Source organism: Xiphophorus maculatus, chromosome 22, assembly GCF_002775205.1.
Source record: "Xiphophorus maculatus strain JP 163 A chromosome 22, X_maculatus-5.0-male, whole genome shotgun sequence".
Lineage (NCBI taxonomy): Eukaryota > Metazoa > Chordata > Actinopteri > Cyprinodontiformes > Poeciliidae > Xiphophorus > Xiphophorus maculatus.
In genome coordinates this window covers 11,991,591-12,016,387 of record NC_036464.1, presented here as the reverse complement: position 1 = coordinate 12,016,387, position 24,797 = coordinate 11,991,591, and the positions used below count along the sequence as shown (strand labels likewise).

At 35.2% G+C, this 24,797-nt stretch overlaps 1 protein-coding gene across 8 annotated transcripts in view; it reads right to left on the bottom strand.

Moving 5' to 3' along the window:
- Nucleotides 1-24,797, bottom strand: part of khdrbs2 (KH RNA binding domain containing, signal transduction associated 2) — a 90,208-nt gene that overhangs the window by 51,693 nt on the left and 13,718 nt on the right. For all 8 annotated transcript variants that reach the window (XM_023327748.1, XM_023327744.1, XM_023327747.1 and 5 more), the window contains exons 2-3: nt 23,642-23,769; nt 2,277-2,393 (exon numbers count right to left, since the gene is read on the bottom strand). In XM_023327748.1, coding sequence (XP_023183516.1) covers nt 2,277-2,393; nt 23,642-23,769 — 245 coding nt within the window. The remainder of the gene's footprint in view (nt 1-2,276; nt 2,394-23,641; nt 23,770-24,797) is intronic.

Here is a 24,797-nt window from a genome sequence, read left to right as displayed (position 1 = left end):
AACTGTACATATAAAGAACCACACAGAGAGTAGTATAACTTCAGTCTTTGCAAAGGAGCAGAGTCTCAGTGGTGCCTCAGGATAACTCTAACTTGTCACCCTGCAGCAGCCTGGGTTTATTCAAAGCGGGGTGGGGGTCGGTCATAAAACAGAAACTTAAAGATAAGGAGTAGAGGGGTCTTTCTGAACTAGCTGAAACCGGTTTCTCCAAGAACAGGATGGTCCACCTCATCCTGTTCCCAGCTTAGAGGAGAAAGACAAAACACTTATTCATTAGATAACTATTTGCAAAACTCTGACACATTATATATCCTTCACACTCACTATGACAGTTAAACTTATTTAGTCTCTTTCTAACTGCATGCACTGTCATGTCAGCAGCAGCAAGAGAGAATTGCAGGGTCCATGATGACATTTTATTGTCTTATGAAACTGGTCTTTACATCTTGTGGTCTGCTTCAGGGTGAACTTTTTTGAATAGCTAGACTTGGGCATATTAGATGGTCTTTTAAAGGTTCTCCAGTTGGAGACCTTGTTTTGTTGAGAAGAATACCTGATTCTAAGGACTTTTGCGACCTCTATGAAATTTTGTGAACTCTTTTCTGACCCACAGCTTTGCCTTCAGCAAAAAGTCTATTGTTAGATTTCAAAACTTTTTTGCTCCTGCATACATGAACACTGGAACTGGGCAGGCAGCTGCACTTAGCAGTGACATGAAATGTATTATTATATAGCACAAAACTCCATTAAGCCGTGGGTAGCCACAAGTCCATCTGATAATCCAAGCAAAAACACCCTTTCACATTGTCAAATAGTCTTCATGGTTCTGTGAAACTATCAATTACAGCCACTTTAAAGTCATTCTAAAAGCCCCTGTATTATTTTCCTCACCCCGTCTTTCCCTTGTAATGAAACGAAGAGGTCCAGTTTCAGTGACTACATGGGAAGGCTGCATGTCTTTTGTCATGTCAAGATGTCTGAATCAAAGGCTACAGTAATAATAGCACTGTAACTCAATAGGAACACTCTGAGACCTGTTATAAGCATGAATATAAGCCCCAGAAGGCAGTCTGTCCTCACGCCTGGTTTGGTCCCAAGGGACCATAAGTCAATGAGATAAATGGCTCTGTCAGGGAGATTCAATACTTTTGATTCCTAATTGACAAAAGCTATGAAACAACATGAAAGGGAAAAAAAAAATTCCCATTTAGTTCTGTAAAATGAAAAGTATATATATTTTACTCACCCACGCAATATTTGAAGATAGTCACTAGAATGTACATGAACAGTTTGATATAAACTGCTGTAAAATAGTATTTGGTCTCCTTACAGATTTCTTTTCTTGTCTTTGCTTTTTGGGCACACTTTTACGTTTCAGATCATCATATTATACTATCATGGATGCAAAAAAGTTTCCATACTTTAAATTGTTATGTAAAATACTGTAAGGTATTCAAACCAACCCGTCTCTACAGGAAGACATAAGTGCCCCTTTTTAAATAATGAATTATATGTAATTAAGCCCATTTATGGTGAAATTTCAAAAGAGATACGCACGCCTGATTTCCATCTGATCTGTATAATCAGGAAATTTCTTAAATATTACCTATCTTGACAACATGAAGTAAGCAAAAAAATCTCAGAGGCCATTTACTATTTAAGGTCAAGTTTAAAGATTCAACACTAAAACAATAATCCAAAGCGTACCAGCCGGTCCATTTCTGAATGCCTAAAAAAAAAAAAAAAGAAAACTAAACACAAAATTCAGTGATGCCCAGTGAAAGTCTGAACTGACATATGATCAAATACTATGGCATGACCTTAAACAAGATGCTCAGTTTTCTACCAATGTGCAAGATTAACTGCCATTTATTGCAAATCGTTGATGGTAGGCATTGCCCCATGCAGGAGTGGTACAATCAGTTACTAGGTTTAAGGTCAAATTATTATTTACATAGGGCCACATAGGTTTGGTTGGGTCACAGAGGCTTTTCCCCTAATGCATAATATCATCATTTAAAAGCATAGTTTTGTACTTTCTTTGGTTATCTGATAGTAAATTTAAGTCATTAGAGGCTTTTTCCCCTATTGCATGAGATCATCATTTAAAAACATTGTTTTGTACTTTCTTTGGTTATCTGGTAGTAAATTTAAGTTATTTCTAATCCAAAATGTATGTTCATAGTTAAATATCCTGTAGTGCTTGGGTTTCTGTAAATAATCCTTCTAGGACTGCCAAATAACCACATTCCAGCACAAATCAATATGTGTCTTACTTTTTCTTTATCCCTCATGGATCCTTTGCCAAGGATGGACATCTTCACTCCTGTCTCCTCTTGTAATCTTTTCATAGAGTTCCCTCGCGGTCCAAGCAGCTTCCCTACAAAGTTAAACTGAGACAGGAGAGCGAGAGAGAGAGAAAAGTGAAAATCAAGCAGCTTATTGGTGCTTCCAACATATGAGAAGAGCACAGATGTAAAAAAAAATAAATAAATTTTAGACACCTGAAGACAAATGCCACAGAGTGAGTCTCTCTCCGTAAGTGTTTAGTGTAAAAGGAATTTGATCTTTTTGGAGAAAAGGTTAACCATAAAAGACATTTGCTGGGCATTAGTCATCCTGTATCAATAAAATTTCACATTCCATTCGCTGTGAGAGAAAAAGGCTGTAATGTAGCCTGTAATAAATCAATATCATTTTGGTCTCTGTGCCGTGCATTAAAGGTGAATGTGATTCTCATCTGCAGTCCAGGATGACATATGTGTCTATCCCTTGCCTGCACCGTGCCCTCGCTAGTGATGTATCATATCTGTATTCACCATCAATGTTGGACTGTAGAAATAAAAAAATGGGAGCATGGACTCAAACCAATAACGTTCCTGAAACAGTTCCAGAGGTCAGCGCTGAGATAAAGTCAGAAATAATGAGTTCCCATCCCATTGGGAAATTAAGTAATACTATTCAGAAGACAAACCATCAGATTCAAACCTCCAGGCTCTGACTATCATTTGCCCTTTTATTTTGCACCAGCTCATGTTCATGTAAAACTATTGCAAACATATTCATAGCACTTTAAATATTTTACCATTTTAACTTATTGAAACCACAAATGTATTTTACTCATATTTAAAGTGATAGACCAACGCAAAGAAGTACATAAAGAAAAAAGGACAGGAAAAGATGCATAGTTTTCAAATAATTTTGCAAAGAAAGATCTGAGAAGTTCTGTCTATTTATATTTAATTACCAATTACTTTGATATCCAAAAATAAAATCTAGGGCTGCCAATAAGGGCTGTGGATAATTGTTCTCTGAAGGCCTTAATGTTTATAAGAGAGCATAAGTGAACAAAATGCATCATGAAGTTCAATGAACACAAATTATACTGTAGGTCAGGAAAAAAGTTATGGATACATTTAAATCTAACTTTAAAAGAAAACTATGCCAGTGTTTAAACCACACAGAATTGTTCAGTCTGTCTCCTTCAAAAGAAAAGAGCATGGCAAAAATCAGACCTTAGAGACTACTAACTCTGGAGGAGCTGCAGTGATCCACAATTCAGGTGGAAGAATCTATCAACACAACCATCAGTCATACATTCCATACACTTGAACTTGGAAAGACCAAAGTCACAAGAAGTTGCATTTGCAGTTTGTCACAAGCCAGAGGAAACAACAAACATGTTAAAGAAGGTGCTCTGGTCAGATAAGACCAAAACATGTAAATTACTATATGTGGCAGAAAACTAAACCTGCACCTTACCCTAAAGACTGTGACTATGAAACACGGTCGGGGTAGCAGCATCATAAGTGTATTATAAGAGATCTGCAGGTAACAAGAGTTTATCAAAAGATTGCTGCAGGTAAACCCAAAATTATTCAAAACCCAGAGAGAGATTTTAATTAATCTTAGAGAACCAAGACTGTGAGGAAGCTAAAAATTGAACTTATAAGATGGACAGTGTCCAACATAGTTTGGGCTCATTGCATAAAATTATAAGGGTTTTTAGCAATTGCAAGAAATGTTTGGTAGCTGTAGCGCCAATTAAGATTTTCCATAGATTATAAAGAAGGAGATATTTTTTGACATACCATCTACCACTTTGGAAAGAAGAAAGGACTAACAGAAAGGAGAGATAGCAAACTAGCATGGGCCACACATCTCAAAAAAATGGAGAGAGGTTTTCAAGAATATGTTGAAGAATATGTTGGCAAGAACAGGTTGAAATTATTCTGTCATGTCAACTAGTTTTGGCGATGTTAAATGCTGTCTGGAGATATGGAGAAAGAAACGCAATTCTACTGATTTTAACAGTGGAACCAGCTGATTAGTCATGTGATTTAAAGTTCACTTATGTCAGAACTTGCTTGGAAAACATGTTTTCATCTCCTCTGTAGTGCATAATCAAATCTCTAAAGTAACTCAAAACAACCCGGGACATAACAGAATCTCATTAAGAATATAACATTTTCTACTAACAGATGCTTCCAATCCAACCTGTCTGAGGATGAGATGTTTCAGGAAAAGTTTAGAAAAATGTGATAACACAGAAATGCACCGCGATAGAGACATTCCAAGAAATAAGTATCATGTAAATCTTTTTTCACTTCACAATTATCTACACCTTAGTGATGTATCAAATATTTGTGCATTTAACAAAATGTCACAAGATGTAAAAACATTCAGGGCACCTGAATAATTTTTCAAAACTGTCAGTCAGAGTTTCTGCTAGGATTAGCTGTGATTAATTTAAGAGTAAATTGATAAAACAACCTCAAACTTGCAGATTTAGATAAATGTAAGGACCACAGGAAACAACGTTAAATACCTATGATGTCTTATAATGGTAATAAATGTTTTTGACATTCAAAAGTTAAGCTGCCTCTTTTAGGTTCTTAAAAGTTAGACTTCAGATCTGAACAGGTGGTCAGTTGCCCACTACACCTCACTCTGGCTAACCCTTAAATGATATTAACCTTCTCAGATTGCATCATCTCCTGCTGTGCCTGAGCAGATAATAACTTACTGCCAGCTGTGTGTGGCTGCTGCAAGTCAACTCCGATAACTGCACACTCAGCTTCTTTCATGAACATCATTAACATCTCAGATGAGTGAAGCAACCACAATCGGGAAGCACCAAGGGATGCAGGAATAAAACCAATAAAACAAAAAAAAGAAGAAAGGGATAAAAACAAGAAAGGATGAATTCTTGCTGTCCTTGCCTGTCCTCTAATCTCAGTGATTAAAGCACCTTTGTGGATGTCTTCCTTCACTGGAGCTGCTGTGACAGGACTATCCTATGGCTGGCAGGGAGCAGAAGAGCAGATGGTCGCTGCGGTTACATCAGGAACAAGCTCACTGGGCGGTAGAAGAAGAGTGGCCTGTTTTCATTAAGCTAATGAATGTCTAGAGTCTCTCTGCTGCTCCATGGTGAGCAATTTGAGCTCCAGAAAGGGTATGTTCGGTGTTAAATGAGGTTTGAAATGATGCTATGTACCCCCTACAGTCTCAGCAATGATAACTCTGCAGATATTAGAAGGAAGGGTGTTGTGAATGCAGCAATTATGCACAAAAGACTCTTTAAACAATGAACAAATATTGCATTACAAAGTGGGCACACTGTTCTGCTTAATGTGTTTAACAGAATATATTCTGCAGGAAATAAAAAATATTTTACTGAGAGCCTAGAGAAATCATTTTAATATATTTAAATGTCTAAGCTTTAAAGGCTAATTTTAGATGCAGTTCTATGTGGACAGGGCATAAAACAGTAGCTGGAGGTTGAGTCACATTGCACTAATGTGTATCCACAAAGTTGACACTCAAGCTGAGCAAAGCACATTTCACCAGGAGCTCAATGCCTGAGGCATTTCTATTTTTTTGGTTATATTTTTGAACAAGATCACATTGACTTCAGAGAAGATCCTCATTGGCCTTAAAATACACAAATAGACAAAATAAAGGCAAACTAAACAGTTCTAAGTGGGTACAATGTGCAGAGCACAAGGGAACAAGAAGCAAAAAATAAAATATTGAAATAAGCAAATGGTACTCCATGTTAGCCTGAAAATGTCTTCCTTAATACATCCATTCTCGTCCTGAGAATAACATATTCATAGATGCGGAAATCCATTTATCCAGCCACTCAATTTTTCATCTTTTGTCCACTAAATAAATTGAGATTAGCTTACAGAGTTTTGCATGTGTGCTTGAAAGGAAGTGAAAATCTTCTGTGACTCAGGAGCTATGTTTAGTCCTGCAGTGAAGTTTTTGTAATGTTTAACTCACCATTGAATTAAACAATCAAGGTAATGCTTGCACAGAACTATTGTTAAAACCAGATATTTAAACACACTGTATACACACATAACCAGTATCTTTTAGTGTTTGATATTAAATCAGACAAAACATTTTATGTGTGTGTTGAGTTGAATTTATTGGCATTATTTCCATTTGCCAATAGAAACAATATTTGCAATGCCAATGAACAATTTGGAAAAGTCCTAATGATAAACTCAATTTTCTATTTCACATTATCTAAAGTTAAGTAGAAAATAAAGTGACATTCAAAAGAAATCTTCCAAGCTATCAAAAGGGCAACTGCAAACCTTCACAATTTTGGTGCAGCCTTTTGTAAAGTTTCAAGAAGTCTCAAGTTGCATGTGCATTGGATGTGCAGTGGATGATTAAAACATGGCGGCTACTAAATTTTTTTTTCTACTGTGCAGTCCATGCTTTTGTGATGGTGTAACTGCAAAGTAATATAGTGATCAACTGGAGAAAATATTATTTATTAATTATACTATTTAACCTAACTTAACACTTATGCTTTTGTTCTAGCAGGGATGGATGGGCTATAGTTGGACTTTTTTCTCTTAGTTGCTAGAATGTCCAGAAATGCTCTTGTTTCACTTTTTTTCAGTGGCCAGCAAAAAATCATCATTTAGGAGATGAGTATGAAAAAACCAAAAACTAACATGAATATTTCCATTCATGAAATGCAAAGAATCAAAGTGTTAGTAACACTGATATACCTATTGTAATAGGTTTGTTCCAGAATGTGAGAGCAACTTATTTTGTTATACGTCTTGTTGTCTGTTGAATAGTGCTTTAAAGAATTTTTTTTTTTCATTTCTTTTTTGTTTTTTGTCAGTTTTTCAAGTGACTGTGTTTTTCAGAAAGTATACAATTTGGGTTCGGAGTTGCCACACATGAGTATTTTTATTTAAAATGATAAAGATTGCTGAAATAACATGAGTGGATTGTGAGACGTCTTCTTCTGAGTAACAAGAAGGAACAGGGGTCTTCATAACAGCTTTCACAAACTAACCAATGTCGGGCCTCCAGAGAAGTGTGCTGGTAAATGAGAGGAATGACCTGAGTATTGGCAGCTAGACAGAATGACGTGCACAGTTAAGTATTTATTGTTACAATGAGAACTACACTACTGCATGCTTTAGTCAGAATAAAACATTTTATATATGAATATGTAAAAATTAATGTAAGAATTACAGTTTTTGTTTTTGCAAATGCGTATATACATACTGTATATAAAATGTTTTTACAAAAAAAGACAAGGTTGAAATAGTGGAAATATGCATGGTATTGATCTAGGCACTCTGTTAACTGTTCATCAAACTGACAGGCCGGGGGAAGGAAACTGGTTTTTGCAAAAAGTGCTCTGTGGCATTGACCCGAAGGTAAAAGTCCAAACAGTTTGTATTCATGATGTGTGTGGAGTCTGCAGAGATATTACCTGCCCTTTTTTCTGAGTTCAGACCTGTACAAGTCCTGGATGGAGGGAAGGTTAGATCTAATGATCCTCTCAGCAGACCTAAATGTTTGTTGTAGTCTAGACCTGCTCTCTTTTGTGGATGAGCAAAACCACATACTGAGTCTGTGAAATTTTCCTCAAAGTTCTTTGTGATTTGAGTTAAATTCAAATCATGGTGATTTCCTTTTGGCCAACCAACTTTGTATGTGGATAATTGAGTTTGCTGACAACAACAGTAGATAATAATTTCTAAACCTGGGAAGAGAAGCCTGTGTTACTTCTATTATTTTGATTCTTCCATGGCCAAATTTTTCATGCTCCAAACGGCAGGAAAACAAAACGGTCAATAAAAATCATCAATCACTTATCAAGGCTATCTTGATGAATGATTGAAAAATATCTCAAATTAAAATAAAAAATAAATCAAAGCAGCCTCAAGGTGACTACAGGTGCCAAATTAGCATATTTCCATGCTTCAGTATAAGGTCAGTTCCATAAAAAGCAAAAAATATTGACAAAGCACAGTGGCAACACAAATTGAACAACAGAACAACATTTAATCTCTCAGGCTTGAAAATGTACTGCCCTTTTATGCTGTGCACTGGGGCCAGTCAACACGTCCTGAGGCACTCACTGCCAGGTTAGTGAGCTGTGGTATTGGGGAAATCCAGCTCCTGTGTGATAGGAGGATTAACGCCTCAGGCAGAAGTTTGTGCTTTAATGACAGCTGTGGAGGACTTGATGGAAGGTGTGTCAGAGGAGTATTTCGCTAGAGCTCCACAGACATTAAAGAAAGTTGACGAATCACCATTTGGGTCCTCTGTAAGAGGGACAAGATTTGCTGTGGTGGAGGCTGAGAAAATGATTCGAATCAGAATCACCAGATATGTTTCCTACCTCTACTGAGTGTAAAAAAAAAAGCTTCAGTTTGTATAGAAATTAAGTCTCAAGAGACCTATTTCAGCATTACTTTCTAAAGTGACTTATATTGTTGGCTTATATGTTGAAGTATTTGTAGAGTTAAAACATTCTACTTTGTGGCCTTGCTTCAGCTTCACTCAACATGTGAAATCAGCCCGTGATGCTGAAGAGACACTAAGCTTCAAGAGCTGTTTGGTACTGAAAACAAAACAAAACAAAACAAACTGTATTTTCCTGCCAGAGCTGCAGCTTTCCTGTTAGAAAATCTCCTATTTTCGACAACATAGAAAGACAGAAATTTACAAATAGAGCTCCAAAGGAAACACATGGGAAGCGTACTGCAAAGATCTCTATTCAGTCATCGAGGCTGAACTATACTAGGAAATTCCATATGGATGAGAAATATTCTAAAATACAATATCCATAACAATTAAAAATGTTCTTCTCTTTTTCAGAATGATATTAAAAAACAAAACACAAACAAAAGGAGAAAATCCCAAACTGTGTTGCAGAGTCTGAAATCTATGACAGGTGTAGGCCTCGGGGGAAGAGAAACATCACCCAACTGGCCAAATATATTATTGGCACAGAGAAAGAGAGAATGCAATGCAATATTTTAATCTACTAAAATGCTGCTTTTCAGCTGTCTTTTACAATTGAAATTTTACACAAACCCTATAATTCAATATATTGTATTGCTCTAATATACCTCATATTCTTTTTATTGAAAAAGGGCCCATTCTTTGGTCAAAAAGACTGCAGTTTTCTCAACAATTGCTAATATTTTACAATGTGACGTTATATGAAAGGACACATCATGTTTGGTGGTAACTGTGACTCCACTAGTTATTTTTTACATCTTAGGCCAACAGAGCATCTTATATCTTATCTGTCTTCAAATATTTTGCAAAGTAACAGCTGCTATTGAATGATACTACTATTTCTCTAGTCTGGTAAAAAAAACAATCTCTTGTTCCACACTTTGCTTCATGCAGAGGGTCTGAACCAGCTAGAACCAATTTCTTGCTAGAAGCGACTGATGAAATTTTAAATTTTATGCAATTGCTAATATTTGCCTGTAACATATATAATGAACCAGTTCCATGCTATGAAGCTTACTGGAAATTTTCTGTTCTGGAAGCAACCCTCATTGTGAAAAGAGAAGTGCTGAGCCAAACAAGATGGCCGTTAATGTTAATTTGATATATGAACTTAGTGGCTTTGTTCACTTCCTTTGCTCTCATTGAAAAACTACAGCATAGAAATACTAAAATTCTAAAACAGCCGCACAACATTGGGGTCATCGTTTACAACTCCTTTTGTTTGTTAATTAGCCCAAAGAGAGAAATTGAGCTCAATGGGAGAAATTCTAAACTGAGCTCTTAAGGGAGAAGAGAATCAAGCAGAATTGCGTAAGAAGGCAATGGCCAGGCTACTGTTTGTCAGGTACAGCACCTCCATTAAAATATTTTAGTTCTTTTTCCAGAGTCTCATAGCAATATTGCATTTCCCATAAAAAGTGGGTTTTTGGGGGCAGGGGAGAAATGGGGGTTTTAACAGTACACAGCATTGTGTTAAGAGAAAAAAAATGTGCTGAACACATAGACTGAGATGTTTGGCCTCGTTCTGTGCTGATTGCCAAACCTTGAATAGGCAGGGTGCACTGTACAAACACGAGACCTGTTTGGAAGACGAAGATTTTGCTGTTTCATATATTTTGGCAGTTGTTTGTGTAAGCCTAAAGTAGTTTATGGAACCTGAACTTTTTTGGGAACTGAAATGTGAGGGCTAACGTTAGCCACATGATTTAAACCCAACTCTTAAAAAGCCCACACCATAATCCCCCCTCTGACAAACCTTACATTTTCTTTCCACTATGTTAGAACCTTTTTTCTGGGAACAGCCATACCCAGACTTTATCATTTTATCGTTTATCATTTACTGAGCTCCTGAGAGCACCGTAAATGTTTATAAATGCTTTTTAGAAGCAGCCTACATATCTAATTGAGTGATATGTGGAGCTGGGACTGTGAAAGTGACTTTAAACCCTGAATTCTATAATTTGACAAAATAGTGTGTCCTATATCAGGTCAATATGCATAATTAGAATTTAAAGACACCATGTTGATTTTCCTGATTGTTACACAGTCCTGTGGAAATTAATAATATTTACCAGCTCCTTTCTTTAGTGATCATTAGCCACATGTTAAAAAAATAAACTATTTAAATTTCTGTAACAAACATAATATCCTAACAACCCCGGTCAGATTTTGTTTTATCTGTAACCTAAGACAACAATGTAACAGGGAAGGTCGTGGACAGACCTTTAATCTTTATTACATCTCATGAACAGCATTGTGCCACAGAAAGCCATCACACAAACAGTTAGCCTATGGACCATAAAGCACAACTGAGATGCTGTCATACAAGTGCTTAATTTTAATTCACACTCTGCACTCCTTTCACTGTATTCATTACTTATCTAAGCAAAACACCTTTGCACATGATAGGCCTTTGCTTGGGACACCGACATCCCACAGCGGCCAAAAATTACATTTGTATGGCAGAGTCTCGGTTGTAGAGGAATTATTTAAGGGTCACAATAACCCAAGGCCATAAGCTTAAAATTGTATCACAAACACGCATAAAATCATGTTTTTTAAATGCATCTACAGACTGCATACCCAAAAACTACAAAGCAATATAGGATAGTAATAGCCACTGAAAATTAAATTGAATACATCTAATAGGAATCATATTTTCACCTACCAGTGTACAAGTAAAATAGAAAACAAAATCATCTGACAATACCAGCTATTTTAAAGCCACCCCATGTTCCAAGGTTATGAAATGCAAATCTAGCTGTCTAGTTAATGAGCCAAAACTAAATTCATGTAAAGTAAAAATGACAAAGTTTATCTTAATCTTTCCTTTTCTACTGAAAAAACTGTATAAGTCTGTCTCTTGTCCATGTCAAAATTAGGCAAGTGCAGTTAGGAATTATATATTGCCATTTCCTGATAACATTATATTTTATCACATAACTAACAAGATAAAACACTAAAAAGTGTTGATTAGTTCATTGGATGGATGCCTCAAGCCCAAATTTACAATTTCACTTGCTGCAAAATAACAGAAGGCTTCATTTTAGATTTTTTTCTGCAGATGGTGAACAAAGCCCCCAAATTGTCCACTCTGAATGATGCAAGGCACTGGGGTGAATCTGTAACAGTACACATCATCCAAATTCCACTGAAGGACATTATTTTAATAGCTGTGCAACAATGAGCTAAAAAATGATAAGCACTCACAGGTGACAGAAGCTTTGTTAATAATTTTACAGCAGTTACACATGCAAATTGCTTTTATCACTTAGATGGCACATGAACAATTGATGTTGGCAGAGCATTGTATGTTCACAAATTTTAAATTTTACAACAGCAGCCATCAGGGCCAAAAAAAAGGTTTGAACATCCCTGAAACAACAGGGTTTGTGGGGTCGTGACTAGCCAGTAGTGGTGAGTTTGAACAGTGCAAATGGGGGTTAGAAAAGGGCTAAACCAGGAGAAAACGTTGAGGTTTAGGGATGTGCTGGGATAATCCTCATCTCCTGCTGCGAGCCTGCTGATAACACATGAAGCGGCTGAGGCCTCATGGAGCCCCTGACTCTGAAATCAGAGCTGTTCTGGCTGCATGCCATGTGGGACATTCGTTAGTGAGAGAGCACAAAGTTTTGCTCCGTCAGGACAATTTATCTGTAAAAGCTGTAAAGAAATGCAGCAAAGACTGATTGATGAACTAACATCTGAAATATTTGAACACATTAAAACTACTGTGGCTAAAAAGCACATGGCAACGTGGGCATATTTTTAAGCACTACAGTAATGTAAGAAAACTGCAAAAATTCTGCAGTGAAAAAATATGTAACATTGTAAAGTAATGCTTTAATTATTCTAATCCAATGGTTGAATTAAGCATTAAGCATTTAAATAAACAACAATATAAATATGTAGAATTGTTGTGCCTCAAATTTCAAGTTTTGCAAAATGCATCTACCAGGAGGAGTAGCACTTTTTTACCAAAACCACTTCTAGTGCTTAGTAAATCAGCTCCGCTCCTATCAATCACACACACATCCCAGAAGATTTACACTTGACTCACTGTGCAGTTACAACAAGCGACAAAATGGAGCTCGAAGGTCTTAAATAAAAGCTAAAAACAGGAGAAGTTACACCAGTGAGCCAGCAGGACTGGAAGTAATTTAAATTGGTTCTACTTGGGGCGTGCGTCTCTATTTGGAGTAAATGAGTTGGGTTGGATTGGATTCGTACACAATGTCTGTGGGTTCAGAGAAAATAATTGCTTTTCTGAGCTGGGGGACAGGCTTACGGGAAAACAGCAGCCAATTAAAACATTTGAGCGTAATTTTTTAAAATTTCAACATTTAGTCCCATTTTTGATTGATCAAATTTAAAATATTTAAAAATATATAAAAATGAAAAACGTGTAGACACCAGCATTTCAACAAGAATAAAATGTTGCATTAGTGTCAGAATAAAAAGTTGACTGTCTCTTATCATCCTGCAGTTTATTTAAAAGTCACACGTCACCGAGTTTAAGTAGGTCAATTCACCGCTTACAGCTGCTCTCAGAGCTGATTATTTCCCCCTAAACTCATAAACACCATTGACTGCTCAGTTCTTTAACGCTGTTGATCTTTTTTATATCTCCAGGTGGTATTTATAGGTCTTGCCCTAAACATTGTCTTTAAGTCCTGTTTTCAACAGTTGGTGTATATCAGAAATCAGCTGATTAAGAATTGTTAAACAAAGGTAGTGATAGTAGTGCATCTGTTTGCAAGGATACTGGGATAAATAATATTATCTGTGTGGTTAAATTGTCACCATGCACTACAATTCTTTACAAAAGAACAAAATAAATAAATCAATAAATTAGATGTTTGTAAAGACATGGGTCTGACTTTTACAGAATGAGCTAAGCGTTGGCTTTTTCACCAGCTCTGATTAAGAACCTCTTTGGTGAAAAGCCATATTTTATGGCTCCATGCAGAAAGTATGGAAGTTCTTAATAAATGTCAGCATGAACCAAAAGACATCCATCAAAACCTAAAGTGGACAAATGTATATTTCCCTGCTTTCATCACAGAAAAATACATTTTTGGATGCCATAACTTGATTATATTACAGAAAAAAAAAAAAAAAGTTTCTTTGATCACTTCACTGCATCACTGTATATGAGGTTGTAGTGAGGACAACAATGACTATTTAATGCTATGAAAAGGCAACGATAAATGTTGTAATATTCAGAAACACAGCACATGATCCCCATATGTATCTAAGTGCATTCATGATTTGCTAAAAAAAGAATGCATTTATCAAAGCATAAACCAATTAGCCAAGATCCTGAGCTTGAATCTGACTTCAAACTTTCTTCAGGTTATTCCCAAACTACCGTAGATCTGACAGCTGTCTGTAGTAGTAAGACACCAGTGAGAAGTAATGAAAACATGAGATTCACTCTTGAATTAATCTATGTTCCAGTTATAATTATTCAAAGGCAACTCTAAACAAATGGGCTTTTTGATTTAAAAGTGGCCAAAAACGTTTGTTTCTTGGCTGACAGTAAAATATACACCCATTTTATGCATAACACATTTATATACAGTACATCTCATGGAAGATGAATGTGACATAAATTTGTCACACTCATGTCATATACTGTTTATCATATACTTGATAAACAAAAGCAATGCGGATGCCTTTTGTAAAAGCACTCTATATGTTACTTGCTGATGCGCTTCGGTCTACTACAAAATGCTTTAAATGTCAAGTCTAAATATTTTATAGGCCTGGTGTAGCCTAAATTCCCATGTTGTCAGTAAAGTGAAATGCCTTCATTCATCCCAAGTGGACAATGTTATATGATTGGGGCCTGCCATGCAAAGCAATGGCAGGAACCTATTGCTATTGTCGGAGAAAGTGTTTCTTTATTCTTTATTTTTCTTCCGTAACCGTTAATGCGGCTCATACCGCTGGGTGCACACCTACAAATGAGGTATCAAAACGTGCAGAAAATTCACGCCATTCCAGCTATTACTTCTGGTGGGATTTGGGCTTAACGTGGCGACATAATTCGCAAAAAACTACGAAAAAAACCCCATTATAAGTCAATGGGAAAAATCCTAGAAATACCCTATTTTTGAGGATTTTCTGTGTCGTCACAAATTCACCTAGAAATGCCATTCAAATTTCATTTTGTAGATACGTCTGTGATCTCTTCGAAAGTGAAGACGGCTCGTCGATACCAGTTACGGTTTGTCCACAATTTGCCTCTAAGCGACCCAAAGTTTCTCATTTTTTCTAAAATTAGAGTGACAGCCCATCTCGGCTAGAGTGAGAAATGAAGAGGTTTTTTGAGCCCAAAATAATTTTGAAATCGCCATCACGGCCACAAATATCGCACGATTTGTATCAAAATCGGTCCTGACATTGATACGCCTGTCTGCTCCGGTAAAATGTTTTCGAAATTTATCTAGACCGTACGGTTTTCTGTCACGGTGCTTCAGAGCAAAGTCATGCGACAGGATTTTCTGAGGCTCTCAGGCTGTTTCACTAACACTTCACACCTTGGTGTGAAACTTATTTAACATAGCAACGGATCTCAAGAGGCTATTGGCTGCTGATTTGGACTACAAATACGCATCATTGTAGTTCTATCTATCCTCAGTTGAAACAGATCAGGACTGAGAACTGGCCTTTAGAACTACCCGCTGCTATGGGCTGTATATAACTGATTTAACTCAGTAACTGTTACACATGGGATTATTTTGGAACTTTAAAATTAAGCATACTGAAAATTTCAAAATAAAAGCCTTGAATATTTTACATGACGTAATTGCTCTTTTTGGCCGTATATGACTTTTTCATCCAAAGCAATGTTACACATGGGATTAGTTCGGAACTTTAAAATGGAGCATAATAATAATTTCAAAATAAAAGCCTTGAATATTTTTACATCAGGTAATTGCTGTTTTTGGCTTTATGTGACTTTTTCATCCAAAGCACTGTTACACATGGGATTAGTTTGGAACTTTAAAATTAAGCATACTGAAAATTTCAAAATAAAAGCCTTGAATATTTTACATGACGTAATTGCTTTTTTTGGCCGTATATGACTTTTTCATCCAAAGCACTGTTACACATGGGATTACTTCGGAACTTTAAAATGGAGCATAATAATAATTTCAAAATAAAAACCTTGAATATTTTTACATCAGGTAATTGCTCTTTTTGGCCGTATATGACTTTTTCATCCAAAGCACTGTTACACATGGGATTACTTCGGAACTTTAACATGGAGCATAATAATAATTTCAAAATAAAAGCCTTGAATATTTTTACATCAGGTAATTGCGCTTTTTGGCTTTATGTGACTTTTTTATCCAAAGCACTGTTACACAATGGAATAGTTTGGCCCTCTGAAATGAAGCATACTGAAAATTTCAAAATAAAAGCCTTGAATATTTTTACATCATGTAATTGCTCTTTTTGGCTTTGTATGACTTTTTCATCCAAAGCACTGTTACACATGGGATTCGTTCGGAACTTTAAAATGGAGCATAATAATAATTTCAAAATAAAAGCCTTGAATATTTTTACATCATGTAATTGCTCTTTTTGGCTTTATATGACTTTTTCATCCAAAGCACTGTTACACATGGGATTAGTTCGGAACTTTAAAATGGAGCATAATAATAATTTCAAAATAAAAGCCTTGAATATTTTTACATCATGTAATTGCTGTTTTTGGCTTTGTATGACTTTTTCATCCAAAGCACTGTTACACATGGGATTAGTTCGGAACTTTAAAATGGAGCATAATAATAATTTCAAAATAAAAGCCTTGAATATTTTTACATCATGTAATTGCTGTTTTTGGCTTTGTATGACTTTTTCATCCAAAGCACTGTTACACATGGGATTAGTTCGGAACTTTAAAATGGAGCATAACAATAATTTCAAAATAAAAGCCTTGAATATTTTTACATCAGGTAATTGCTGTTTTTGGCCGTATATGACTTTTTCATCCAAAGCACTGTTACACATGGGATTAGTTCGGAACTTTAAAATGGAGCATAATAATAATTTCAAAATAAAAGCCTTGAATATTTTTACATCATGTAATTGCTGTTTTTGGCTTTGTATGACTTTTTCATCCAAAGCACTGTTACACATGGGATTAGTTCGGAACTTTCAAATGGAGCATAATAATAATTTCAAAATAAAAGCCTTGAATATTTTTACATCAGGTAATTGCGCTTTTTGGCTTTATGTGACTTTTTTATCCAAAGCACTGTTACACAATGGAATAGTTTGGCCCTCTGAAATGAAGCATACTGCAAATTTCAAAATAAAAGCCTTGAATATTTTTAAATCAGATAATTGCTCTGTTGAGCATTATATAACTGATTTAACCCAATGACTATTACGCATGGGATTAGTTTGGCCCTTTGAAATGAAGTTTAACAAAACTTCCAAAATAAAAGCCTTGACAAAAATTTTAAATCATACTGAATGGTGCACGTCCGCCTTACTTTATGTTCTTGCGATTCTCCGCGTGCCACTGATTACGTTGCGGCGTTCTTTAGCGTCGATGCCAATTTGTAGCGTGACGACGCCGGGCCCATACCCCACGGGCGCGCCTTGGCAGGCCCCGGCTAAATTTCTTCAGAAATTTTGTTTTTCTAGTTTTCTTTATTGCTACTTCAAATCTTTTCTGTTATGTATGATAACCCAAGCTTTGCCAGTTAAGTATTACATTTTCCATATTTTAGCTTCGAAACAATGAGCACTTATTAGAGTGTTTATGTGAGAGCACACTTTTCTAGTTTTTCTATGTTATTCTATCTGGATTATATTGTTAGTCCAACAATGTTGCTGTCAGTTCTATATTAAAGGGGTAGTATTATGTAAAACCAACTTTTTGAGGTTTTCTTCATGTTAAAATGTTATTCCCTCATCAAAAGCATACCTGTACTGTTACTTTGATTCTATCAGGCATGTTTAATCACTTTTTATGTTTATTTTTTAACTCCCTTGTTGACACAGCTCATTATTTCAAATGTTGCTGAGCATGGTCCTGACTTTTAGTCACTAACATTTTTTAAATTTACACTGTATTAGTAATTAATGATATAATACCATCAGTTCCCTTGTAATGCAGTAATGATAAGACAGATACACAAACTAAACCAAACACTTATTTTTCTCAGCACAAGGCGTGATCGTGAAGCAAAAGGTGAAGATTAATAACAGCTGCCTTCTTTATCACGCCAGTGCTTCTTCTGCTCCAATGTGTCGACAGTGGAAACAACTCGCAGCGTGTATCTGTCTTTGTGCCATGTACAGGCATAGACAAATACATGCAAATTTTTCTTCGGTGTTCGATTTGACACATTGATCTTCCATGACTGGCTTCTGCAAATTTGAAGTCATGCATAGGACGTCTCTCAAGTAACAATTTAATTATCTTGCATTTAATTACTCTGCAGCGAGATGGCTGCTGTAAGCTTGAGTGAGTGCTGTTATATGACTGGTTGAGCAAATGGTTTGCTTTTTTATGTTTTGTTCTGCCTCCAGAGACAGACAGTCAATGTAAATGTCATTTATTAGCAGCGGTTATAGGGTTTATTTTATTAAAAAAAAATTGACATACAAATAAGTTCCACACCAAGTAAAATAAAGGAAGTTGCTTAGTGTTGTCCTGGTCTGGTGTCTTGTCTAGAAATGCCTCTGCTCTAAAATCTATGATTCAGACATGGGTAAATGGTCATTTATGTGCAAAGATGTAAATATTTTGGATGTTATATCAGCAAGAATTTTATGTTTCAAGCACGACATCTCTTTCTTTTCTGCTTTATTCTATTCTTTCTGGTGGATACTTTTCAAGGAGCTGCTTTATGTGGTTAATTATCATTAACTGAAAGTGCAGTGTTACCAAGATGTTTAAGACAGTGACACTGCAGTCACAGGAAGTGCTGACTGTGCAATTAGGCCACAGAAAATGTTGGACAACTGCTCTGTCCCTCTACTGCAGCTTTAATCTGGAGAGACAAAAGAGTTTTAGTTCAATACATACAGTAGAAGCACAATTTTAAGTCAGTGTTTTCTGTTTTGTTTATGTGTGTGATTTTTATCAAAATACATATGTTATATGCCTGAGAGGTTCTCGTTTGCATGCAAGCTTCAAGGATTTCCATTGATTAAAAAATGAAAATGTCATTCTTAAATTTAAATTCCAATTTATACTGACAAATGCATGTGTATGCACAGAGCAAAAATCATGTCTTCTCCCAAGTATGAAATAGAAATTTCGTTGAATCCTGTTCAATGACAATAAATGCTATCTATCTATCTATCTATCTATCTATCTATCTATCTATCTATCTATCTATCTATCTATCTATCTATCTATCTATCTATCTATCTATCTATCTATCTATCTATCTATCTATCTATCTATCTATCTATCTATCTATCTATCTATCTATCTATCTATCTATCTATCTATCTATCTATCTATCTATCTATCTAAGTATTAACTTACTTATTTGTAAGCAACCTACAGTATGTTGGCATTAAACAACATTCACAGTTCTGCATAGTTTGTAAAACAGAGTAGACTAAATTTTAAACAATACATAGCACATGAAACAAAAAGTCAATACAGATTACTTTTTTCGAGATCTTCATCAGCTTAATAGAATTAAGAGTTCCTGAACAAGCCTTAATTACTGTCACAGCAGTGAGTTGTGGATGAAGCAGCTAACTGATTCCATTTAATGTCCTATGGGTTCTCTGAGTGAATATATGTGTGTGGGAGAGAAAAATATAAAGCTGCACCTTTTTTATTTTTTGTTTCCGTAAGATTGTCCTACTAATGTTAATTTGGTGTAAAAGACACACATTTTATGCTATTAGTAAAATTTTCAAAAGATGATGATTCATTTTGATGAGGACTATATTAAAGTTGAGGAATGCAACTTTAATAAAACATATACAAATAAAAGTTACGTACTGCAGCTTTAAAGCATGAAAAAGCAATGGAGTAGCTTCATAGATTTTGTTGGCTCTAAGTTAGGTTCATATCCCTCACAAAAGAAATCATTATGAATAGAAGAAAATGGGAAAAGAAGGTAATTTAATTACTGAAAAACACCTAAACTAAACCTTGTTTTAGAATTGATATCACCCAAGAAGGTGTCTTCTATTGAAGAAAATATTGAGGACACCTTATGTACCTAATGATAGTATTACCCTCTTTGCTTAAAATAACTTCAAATGAAAGTAACTAAAATATTTCTTTGTGTCTATCTACTATTTAGAGGTCTAAGGGAAAGCTTGCCTCACTTCTCACTTTCATCTTTGTTTGCATGAACTGTCATTTTCAAGTCACCCCACGCCATCTTAACAAGAACAAGATCTGGGCCTTCTCTTGTCCCAGGATTCTCCTTTTGTTTGATCAGTAAGTCCTTGGAGTATTTGCTGGTATATTTTTGGTTATGTTCATGTTGCAGAATCCAGTTTTAATTTTTGACAGATGGTCTCACATTTTTGTCAAGTTCTTTCTTAAAAATGGTTGAAATAATGGTGCATTCTCTAATAGTGAGGTGGCCAGATCCTGATGCCACAAAGCAGTTCCAAAGTAAGTCAGTCGCACCTCCGTGTTTCACAGCTGGTGTTGGTTTATAGTCTTTGAATGCTGCAGTTGGTCTTTTCCAAACATCAACCTTCTGCCAAGTTGAGAACACATTGTGTATTTTTGTCAGACTGCTTGCAACAAAGTTCCTTAGAATGTGTTACAAGAAAGTCTTCTCTTTTACAGAAGTGAGATTTTGCACCGTACAAAGCTGAGCATACAACTGAAATCAAGCTATGAGAGCAAAACATATCGGTGATAAAACATATTTGATGTTTTTACATGTCTGAAATTTGAGCATAAGGGACAATAAAAATACATTTGATTTTATGAGCTGTTTTACTGGAGCTCCTAACAATGAACAACATTAATAAAACAAAGAACAGCTGTACTGATTTTTAAGTGGGAGTTGAGCTCAAGCATGGGTTCATGTCAAGCTGTGATGCTGTTATTCAGTTGCTGATATGGTGATGGAATAAAGTGTTGATGCAACAAGTTCCTTCTAAGAAAACTACTCAGTTCACGTAGGTCAGATACAATATGCTGTGCATCTTCTCTGAAATCTTACAGTTCCTGAGCCCAAAATCATAGGTGGGATTTATTTTATTTTAATAACTACTGTTAGTAATTACTGATCAGATACATACAGTATAATATGTTCAAAATAATTGACATTATTTAACATATTATATTTTGTTACTTTTTAAGCTGAGTGCATTTACTTACATATCACTTGATTTATTGGTAAATAGTATGTACTTTTATAGTGCTTTATCAACTCAGTTATTCATTGTAAAACATGAGTATGGCTCCAAAAAAACGTGTTGTCAATTCAGTCTCAAAAGTTTATAAATCACATTTCAGCAAGAATTTTTCTGTTCAAGGTCCAGTTCTGTTAAGTGGAATAAGAACTTGCAGAGACCTTTTCAAAACTAACATAATGTCTTTTTTTTTGTGCAGCAAATTAATGCATTTCATTCATAAACCAGCCACTGGTAATTAAGCAAAATGTATTTGCAGATTCAAATAATTACCCTTTGCAACTTAACCAGGGAACTTATTTAAATCAGTCTAACTGAAAGAAAAGCTCCACACAGCTCACGATTTTAATGAAGCTGAAAAAGATTTGCAAATTTAAACAATCACACAAAGGGGCTCAATCAGTTATCAACTCCAAATGAGCTAAATAAACACAGACGTTCACAGCTGTACTTTGTGTTACTTTGTTTTGTTTCAAGAAAACAAAGCAATGTTTGTAGAACAAATAATGTTTTTGGTCCTAAGTTATTTTTTTATTAAGGAAAACAATTTAGTGCTATTTTGCATTGATGGTGTAAAAAATGATCAAAAGGTGGCCATGCAAGTTGTAGTTTAAATAGTTAAGCTTCTTTCCCTGTAATTTATATTTTTATTTCTGTAATCCACTGATGATTTTTGTAAAAAAAACAACAAAAAAAACAACTGCTGTTAATCTTGGTATAGGTATGTTAAAAATGGCCGCTTTGTAATTATGAGTGTTTTTGTTTAAAAAAAATTATAAAATCCTTTTGACTGGCATAGCTGTGCAATCTTGGCTTCTCCTTTTCACACAAATATTATGAGGTCGCCCTGGTTTGAATGTAAATAATTATTGATCAAGTAAATAAAGGCTGTTTGAAGCTTCCACAGCAAGACTACTGCTGAACATTGTAATGACAATTTTAAATAAGAGTACTCTCTTTTTTCCCTTTATCACAATATATCTACCACTTTTTGGGCTGTAATATCTTAACCATTAAAAATATACACCAAGTGAGAGAATTAAAAATTAGTCCAACAAGCTAAATATATTATTGGAATGCAGGATTTGCATGCATTGCACTTGAAATATATTGGTAGAATATTCTTCCTTTGGTAGAAAGTACTGCTTTCTTACAGTCAGAAAGCAGTCCTTTCTGACTGTAATGCTGCAAATGTTCATAATCAAAGGATGACTGCTATTTAAGATAATATATTGCATAAACTGATGATTTAATTATCTCTCATGTAAGAGTAAAAAGTGAAGGCATTTAATCATTTTTTATGTATTTTAAAATATTAAGTTGAATGATGCTGGCATCTTTTAAAATGGCTTTTGCAGACAATATTAATGATATGCACTTTTAGATTTTGAGGTTTATAAAATAGTAATCTGATTTGTAAAACAGTAAATGAAACTGGATGTAATACTGTTTCACTGGGCCTATGCAAATGTATGCATGCTAAACATTTAGACATTTTCCTTGATAGAGAGAGATTACTTTGTAACAACAGACTTTTTGAGAAGAAAAAATTATATTATTTAATTCTAGCAGAGAAATTAGAATATATTAAAATCTATGTGTGCAGGTCAGAGCTTTACAAAAATCAATGCCAAGAAATCAGACTCAAAATCTCTATTAAATCTTGAATAGCTAAAGGGAAACTCTGCACAGTAACATCAAAGCTCTTACTTAATTTTTTGTTCATACATTTTCTAGTACTTTTAGTCTTACATATTACACAGAGGAACTAATATTAATAATTAACTGACTATAATTAAAATGTTCATACTTTTTTTTTCCTTTCATATTGATGAAATGTAATGACTGATAACAGTAATTATCAGCAGTGCAGCATAACACAAAGATGTAACTAATGATACTTCCCAGAATGGAAGCGCTAAAAATGAATACATTATAAATGAATAACTTAAAGCGTGAAATATATTCATACCTTGTGCATGAATCTGTGATTAGAAATTGTGCTTTCTGTGATTACAGTGAAAGGATATCTTTTCACTTTTGCTCAACCAGCAGCTCCCTGATGCTAAACTGCCTGCTGGAGAAGTCTCATTAGGCTACATTTCAGACTTTGCCAGTACCGACATTGCATAACTCAGAATCCTGAGCACTGTGTCACAGTGATTTATGACCACTGTTCTTCGCTGTACCCTTGGGTGCTTTAGTCTACTGAAAACTTTGGGTTTTGATGACTACATCAAAATAAACAGACACCATCCGGGGGCTCTCCGTAAGGCAGTTTCAAGCCCAGAGAGATTTTTAAATTTTAGTGCTTGTTGACAGGTGCAGCCAAACAAGGAAGCCCAGACCAAAAGTCTCCATTCAGCAATTAACCACTGAAATCACAGAAGATACAACACACAAACAAGCACAGAGTATTGGCATTACAGCTGAAATAGTCAAGTAATTTGAAACTGTAGTTTCTTACCTTTGGATACTGTTGGATAGGAATAAGAACTCTTTCAGAAAGCTTGATGTTTTTATTGCTGATAATATCAAGGTATTTCTTTGTGTCCGCGTCTTTTTTCAGCTCATCACCTTCATATTTCCCAATCTCTGCAGAAGCATTAAAACAAAAGGAAAAAAACTTAGAACAAGATTAGAAAGGATTACATATGTATATATTATCAAATTAAAATATGCGCTGTTCATTTAAGAAAATGGGTCAGGAATGTCACACAAGGCAGAATCTCTTTTGTGTCATGGGCCTAAAATTCATTATTCAAACCAAACAAATTGCATAAATTATGTTTGAAATCATGTTTTTGCTTAGTAAGTTGAAAATCTTTCCTTATTGCGCAACATGGATGAGGTTCACTGAGAAGTATTTCCCACCTGCGAGACCAGGGACCTGAGAAGAGGAGTCAACAAGTTGGCCCCAAGACACTTTTTTATTCAAATGAAATTAATGTAATTTTGGACAAATGTTGTTCTTCTGTTGTAATTAAGTTAGAAAGTATATTTGCTCAGGCACCTTATAATAATATTTAAATTGTATAGATTGACTTGAATAAATGTTTTTTAATCACCTCTGAATTAATTCATTTAAAGAATTTATCATCACTTATTAATTTAGAAACATGCAGATATCTTACTCCTGCTGCAGTTTTTTGTGACTTAATGCAAAAATAGATGCAAATTGCTCCCATCTCCTAAACCTGGTGGTTGTGTTTGCACCTACATGTATTTAGTGCATTGTAAATCCAGCGCATAAATAAATCAAATAGTCTGTGGAGGATACATGAAGGAGATTTCATCACTCTGGGGATTCCCTCCATTGTGTTTCCAGCTGGTAAGTGCTCTAAAACAGAAACCATTGTTTTTCAGCTAGCCGGGGACTGTCCTCTGAAACACAATGTACAAATTCTGTTTTGAAGTGGACCTCAAAAAGGATCAAAGGAGATCAATAATCCCTTCTGAGCTCCTACACTTACAAAAAATCATGTAGTCTGTCACACTTCTGTGGATCCCACTGTGTAAATTCACAAATAATTTTACAACACAATGAAATTCTCAATCCTTTGATGGTGAGTTGAATCTGTGACTCATGGTTTTAAAGATTTGATTTGCAGCTTCAAACTCTG